This window comes from Myxocyprinus asiaticus, chromosome 28 (assembly GCF_019703515.2).
Source record: "Myxocyprinus asiaticus isolate MX2 ecotype Aquarium Trade chromosome 28, UBuf_Myxa_2, whole genome shotgun sequence".
In the NCBI taxonomy this organism is placed as follows: domain Eukaryota; kingdom Metazoa; phylum Chordata; class Actinopteri; order Cypriniformes; family Catostomidae; genus Myxocyprinus; species Myxocyprinus asiaticus.
The window spans coordinates 46,063,113-46,069,658 of record NC_059371.1 but is presented as its reverse complement, the minus strand read 5'-3'; the positions used below and the strand labels follow the sequence as shown (position 1 = coordinate 46,069,658).

Below are 6,546 nucleotides of genomic sequence, written 5' to 3'. Positions count from 1 at the left end.
TAATTGTAAGACAATATTTAGAGTAACACATTACAGTGTTAGGATTAAATGTAATAATTCAGTAATTATGTGATTACGCTGTACTGTGAAATGACTGAATCTGCTTCCTCTCCTAATGAGTGTTGAGTTATTCTGAACCCTACAGGATTAACAGGTTTATGGGTAATTAGTGCAGAGAGCTGACAGTGCACATTATCAGATGATCCCTGTACCTGCTGCACTCAAGGTGAACAACACAACACACACTACAACAATAACACACACATGATGAAAGAAAGGGTCAACGTCAAACACATATGAACAAAAAGATTTTGCTTTACTACAAATACAAATGCACATTATTTGTCATGTTGTCATGCCGATAAACACATACAAACTGAAAACTGGACTGAGAGAGAGAAGTTTTATATTGTACTGGTAAATTGTTGCTCAAAGGTCTGTTTACAAATATCTCAATCAAATGGACAAATTCAGATGGCAGGATTGACTTCGAGGTATGTATTGTAGTTTTGAATGTAGAGTATAGCTTCACTCATGATCCCATGTTACAGATTCAACAACACTCACAGCTGGTGTGTGTGTGTATGTGATTGTGTGTGCGTGTGTGTGTGTGTGTGAGTGTGTGCGTGTGTGCGCGCGTGTGTGTGTGTGAGAGTGTGTGTGTGTTGTGTGTGTGTGTGTGTGTTGTGTGGGTGTGTGTGAAAGTGTGTGTGTGTGAGAGAGAGAGTGTGTGGTGTGTGTGTGTGTGTGCATGTGCATGTGTGAGTGTGTGTGTGTGTGTGTGTGTGTGTGTGTGTGAGAGAGAGAGAGAGAGTGTGTGGTGTGTGTGTATGTGTGAGTGTGTGTGTGTGCGTGTGTGTGCATGTGCGTGTGTGAGTGTGTGCATGTGCATGTGTGCAAGTGTGTGTGCATGTGTGTGTGTGAGTATGTGTGTGTGTGTTGTGTGTGAGAGTGAGAGTGTGTGTGTGCGTGTGACCTAGTGACTGTCATTATCATCTTGTATAATCCTAAATCCTACAGCACCCGTTTGAAGTCCTCTCTCAGTTTGTGATCGTTTGGGAATACTGATCAAAATTAGCCCCATTCCAGCTGTATTAGAAAGACGTTTCCACAGAGAAAGTGTGTGTGTGTGTGTGTGTGTGTGAGAAAGAGAGAGAGAGAATGAGTTCATGTGTTTGCTGGCACACCTGTGATGATGTCATAGCAGCCTTCATGGGTGTGTGAAGTCGGCTGTAGGTGAGTGACCCTTCACTGACTCACTTTATACTTTACTGCATTCAGGCTTATTTCAATTACATTCTGTTGTGCATGTTTATAAAATATTGACAGATTTTAATCCTGTTACAGGAATCCAGTGTTGCATGTTGTGTTTATTCATCTGAGATGTTACTGTAACAAACTACAATCAAATGGCTCAGTAGACTTGAATGAACCTTTCCAACAATGACATTTCTCAATAAAATGAACGAACATTTTTGATACTGAAGCCAGTGTAGTGAATCATAATCTACGTATTTATAGTTTATAAAATATAAAGCCTTGTTCCAGTACTGTGTGACGGACAGGTGGCCTGACCAATCAGCTGTGATGTCTGTTCGAGTGAGGCCTCTGGACACACCCAGGACTCTCATGGAGGGGCTGGATGAGGTTACCGTGGGCAACACAGAGGAAATGATGTGAGCAATGCATTATGGGTGATGGATATTTGGATTGGATTAGATAGAAATCTGTATGTGGTAAAATATTGACCAATTATTGATGGGTTGTTTAATTGTGTACTCAATTAACCAATTGTCAGTGGTTATAACTGGTTGGATTATCTGTTGCTCAGTAATATGATGATTAATAGACTGTAATTGTGTTGATGGTTTATAAATGTGTGTGTTTTTCTGAAGAGAGAATAAACATCGAGATGCTGGAACTTACTTTAACATCAACAACAACAATAACAATGAAGAGTGAGTTAACAAACACACTATGACAAACAAATACACACTTAAAAAACACATACAATGCAACACTAATACACACTAATACAACTATTTCACAACACGATACACACACACACACACTTTTACAAGGCATTACTGTAAATGTTTTTAATCATTAGTTTGTTTTCTGTTTACAGAGAGGAAGAAAAGAAAATGAAAAAAGAAAAGAAGAACAAGAAGAAAGAGTAAGATGAGATGACATGATTTCACTAACATTCGTTTTATTCTTAGCTGTGTGTGACCAACTACTCCAGATTTGTGTGTTCTTTCAGGAAAAAAGAGAAGAAAGAGAAAAAGGAAAAGACAGAGAAGAAGAAGAAAGAGACAGAAGAGAAGGTGAAAGAGAAGCCCAAAGAAAAGAAAGAAGAAAAGAAAGAAGAGTACGTTCATTTCTGTTAATATTTTCACTGACAGTAATTGCTGCACTATATCTGTTTATCATTGATGTTATTAATTGACGGTGCAGCATGTCATTTCTGCACTTCTAGTGGCACCAAACGGAATTGTTTGAGCAGTCAGGTATACAATAACAACACTGGCTCAGTCAGTGGCATGAGTTTGGTACAGGATCTGTTTGAAAACTTGTGATTTTGTGATTAACATTTTTTTTGTTATTCTGTTTGGTGTCGCAGAAATGACTTGACCATTCAGAATCATGAAGGCTTGTGTGCTCATCCACATTTATATTCGAATCAGTCTTAAATCTGGTTTTGTGTTCCAGACCGAAGGAGATTTATGTTGTAGATCCAGCTGGAAACATGTACTACAACTGGCTGTTTGTGATCACATGTCCTGTGATGTATAACTGGATTCTCATCATAGCCAGGTACCTGATCTTACCTTCATATCACAGATGAAGAGCAGTATGTCTAGTTGTTTTATGTTCATTTGTACATAGATCAGACCACATATGTGGAAAAAACTAACCTGTGTAACATAGAAGTGTCAAATCCTCCTTGAGCATCACAAACAACAACAACACATTGGTCTTTATTATAGAGTTTTTGAGGCTGTTTAGTTCAGTAGTAGGAACTTCTCAAGAAAGACGCAGCTCTTCGCTTGACATCCATTAACATGTCTGACTCTCTCTGTGTCTCTCAGAGCATGTTTTGAGGAATTGCAGGGAGATTATTTGATATACTGGTTCATTCTGGATTATGTATCTGATATGGTGTATCTGGCCGACATGCTTTTCAGGACCAGAACAGGTGAGTTCTGGCTCCTTCAGCTTCTTTTCAGCTCCTTCATATTGAACACTAAGCGTGTTGAAATGTTTATGTTTGTAGGATATCTGGAGCAGGGTCTTTTAGTAAAAGATGAGAAGAAGCTTCGAGATCGCTACATGCAGAGTGTGCAGTTCAAACTGGACCTGGCCTCCATGGTCCCAACAGACATTTTCTACTTGTTCTTTGGCTTGAACTACCCTGAGATTCGCATGAACAAGCTGTTAAGGGTCAATCGTTTGTTTGAGTTTTTCCAGCGTACAGAAACTCGTACCAACTTTCCCAACGTGTTCCGAATCTCCAACCTCGTCATGTACATCGTGATCATCATCCATTGGAACGCCTGCATGTATTACTCATTCTCCAAGGCCATCGGCTTTGGAGCGGATGCCTTTGTGTACCCAGATACCTCGGACCCCGAGTTTGGGCGGTTAGTGAGAAAGTACGCTTACAGCATGTACTGGTCCACCCTGACGCTCACCACCATTGGAGAGACTCCACCGCCTGTCCAAAACTCTGAATACTTCTTTGTGGTGACTGATTTCCTGGTCGGCGTGTTAATTTTTGCCACCATTGTCGGTAACGTGGGTTCCATGATCACGAACGCAAATGCGGCCCGAGCGAATTTCCAGTCTCGCATCGATGCTATTAAGCAGTACATGAGCTTCCGGAAGGTCACCAAGGACTTGGAGAAAAGGGTCATCAAATGGTTTGATTATTTGTGGACCAATAAGAAAGCAGTAGATGAGAGAGAGGTACTCAAGTTCCTGCCTGACAAGCTGAGAGCAGAGATTGCTATAAACGTCCACCTGGATACTCTGAAGAAGGTTCGGATCTTTGCAGACTGTGAGGCCGGACTGTTGGTCGAGCTGGTACTGAAGCTGCAGCCCCAGGTGTACAGCCCGGGCGACTACATCTGCAAGAAGGGTGACATCGGCCGTGAGATGTACATCATCAAAGAAGGAAAACTCGCCGTGGTGGCCGATGATGGAGTCACACAGTTTGTTGTCCTTAGTGATGGCAGTTACTTCGGAGAGATCAGTATCCTCAACATCAAAGGCAGTAAGGCAGGAAATCGCAGAACTGCCAACATCCGCAGCATTGGCTATTCAGACCTGTTCTGCCTTTCCAAAGATGACCTAATGGAGGCGCTGACCGAATATCCAGACGCGAAGGCCATGCTGGAGGAGAAAGGGCGACAGATTCTTATGAAGGTATCAGATTGAGTTAGCATAAGGAATTAAATGTTTAGGATTAGGATTTGGGTTAGCATGAAGTTTAAAGATGATCGACATGCTAACAGGAAAACATTTTGGGGGGGAAACTCATGTAAAATTAAGGGCTTCAAATACCCTTATCCACATTTTATAGATGTTGCCCATAAAAATGAATTAGCAGAAACTTTGATGATGGCCCGTTTATTGTGCAGATTCATATCAAGCTGTGAATTCACTAGCACTAGAATTGAACAACTCTAGAAAAGCACAAGCTGCTATGATTTCAGATAATTTTATGAATTTCCTCATTATCTTCCCTAGGACAATCTGCTGGATCTGGAGTTGGCCAAGCAGGGGCCCGACCCCAAAGACATGGAGGAGAAGGTCATCAAGATCGGCAGTGTGCTGGACGAACTGCAGACACGTTTTGCTCGTCTGTTAGCTGAACACGAGGCTGCACAGGGGAAACTCAAGAAGCGTGTCACTAAATTAGAAAAGAAGATCACTGTATCTGGTGGAGTGGAACCAGAACCAGCGATTCCAGAGAAGAAAGATGAAGAGCCAGAAGAAAAGAAAGATGAAGACAAACCGGAGGAGAAGTAGAAGTTTTAGGATATTAAAAATAAGCCTTGCATATTTGTGGTCCTACTTTATAGAGGAAGATGGCGTGACTGGATTTGTGTGAATCTGCTCCTGCCCAAGAGCAGGTTTACCCAGTGCTGTCAGTCAACCACAGCAATCCTTGTTAAAAAGACCAGTACAGCCAGTCACCAGCATATGTTGTGTTTTGGATGCTGATCTTCAACATGAGATGCTGGTGTGAAGCTTCTTAACTAGCTTCCCCAGCAAGACTTCTGTGGTCAACCAGCCTCACCAGTTACGTTTTACTGGTGAACGCCATGAGTCTAGACCAGCATAAACCAGCCTTAGGCTGCATGGAAAGTCATACTGGTGTAAGCTGGTCTTTTCAACTGGGATGTGTGTTTGAACCTAAATAGAATGAAGAAGACATCTGCCAATGTTTGTTTTGTTCTTTCCTCTACCTACAACAGGTAAAATTCAAATGTAACATATTGTACAGGTGATCAGTTTTAAAAGAAATCCTTTAATGGGGCCAGACTTATTTGTGGTTAGTACTTGATTGTATCATGTTACGGACATGTCGCTGACGTTTATTCTGTAAATTTGTTGTGTCTTTCATGAGAGAAAATAAAGATCAAATAAAACCTTAATTTTAGTTTGAGTGTGTATGATCTAGTGCCACTCAAAACCTTTTTCATCAACATTAATATTTAGCAAGAAACAGTAATAACGATGTGCTGTAGGAATGTCACTAAATGGGCTGTAAAATGTCAAACATTTAATCAATAAAGCGTTTGTGACCAGACACAAGTACATGATGTTTATTTCTTATTTTAAGGGCCTCGCTCATGATGTGTGCCATAAGGTTAAAGGCAGGCGGGCATGTCTTCTTCTTTGAGTTAAATGGTGGATTGATGCCATAAGCACATACCGCCACCTACTGTACATTGTGCATCCAACATAGTGACTAACTTTACTTCATATTGTGTTATGTTGTGTATGTTCACCTCTGCAATGCGTGATCCGGGCTTCTGTGTGTTCAGCTCCCTATGCCCGGACCACATCACCCAGGGTGTTTATCAGTTTTTATTGTTATATATCCCCCTGTATTTTAATTAATATTTCACATTGTTATATTCTTTGGTCAAGTCCTGTTTTTCTCAATAAGTCCATAACTACCCTACAATTCGCTCTATTTTCTAGTCCTTTCACCAATAACCAAAACAATGAATCAGTATGTACCCCTTTTCCTCATAAGTTCTCACACATCATCTTTCTTTCCATTGAATACTGATTGCATTTTAACATAATGTGTTCCACAGTTTCTAATTCTCCACATTCACAACATCTGCCTGTATCATGTTTTCCTATTATTGCCAAAGATGCATTAAATGGATAGTTCACCCAAAAATTCTGTCATCATTTACTCACCCTCATGTCATCCCAGATGTGTATGACTTTCTTTCTTCTGCAGAACACAAATGAAGATTTTTAGAAGAATATTTCAGCTCTGTAGGTTCATACAATGCAAAT

General features: G+C 40.7%; 1 protein-coding gene across 2 annotated transcripts; it reads left to right on the top strand.

Moving 5' to 3' along the window:
- The first annotated feature begins 753 nt into the window (after positions 1-753).
- LOC127419097 (cGMP-gated cation channel alpha-1-like) lies at positions 754-6,232 on the top strand. Of its 2 annotated transcripts, none has more exons than XM_051660215.1 (9): positions 754-1,236; positions 1,566-1,676; positions 1,896-1,958; positions 2,129-2,176; positions 2,264-2,371; positions 2,713-2,817; positions 3,093-3,199; positions 3,278-4,428; positions 4,753-6,232. In XM_051660215.1, exons 2-9 carry the CDS (start codon positions 1,588-1,590, stop codon positions 5,032-5,034), a joined length of 1,953 nt encoding a protein of 650 aa, XP_051516175.1. In that variant the 5' UTR covers positions 754-1,236; positions 1,566-1,587; the 3' UTR covers positions 5,035-6,232. The 2 variants fall into 2 exon arrangements, with proteins under 2 accessions (XP_051516175.1, XP_051516174.1); XM_051660214.1 differs by having other exon boundaries at positions 757-1,236; positions 1,549-1,676; positions 4,753-6,231.
- Positions 6,233-6,546: the final 314 nt, after the last annotated feature.

Coding starts and splice junctions, on each gene's coding strand:
- LOC127419097 (XM_051660215.1), top strand. CDS start 1,588: ATGTCTGTTCGAGTGAGGCCTCTGGACACACCCAGGACTCTCATGGAG. Junction 1,677..1,895: donor GGCAACACAGAGGAAATGAT/GTGAGCAATGCA, acceptor GTTTTTCTGAAG/AGAGAATAAACATCGAGATG. Junction 2,177..2,263: donor AAGAAGAACAAGAAGAAAGA/GTAAGATGAGAT, acceptor GTGTTCTTTCAG/GAAAAAAGAGAAGAAAGAGA.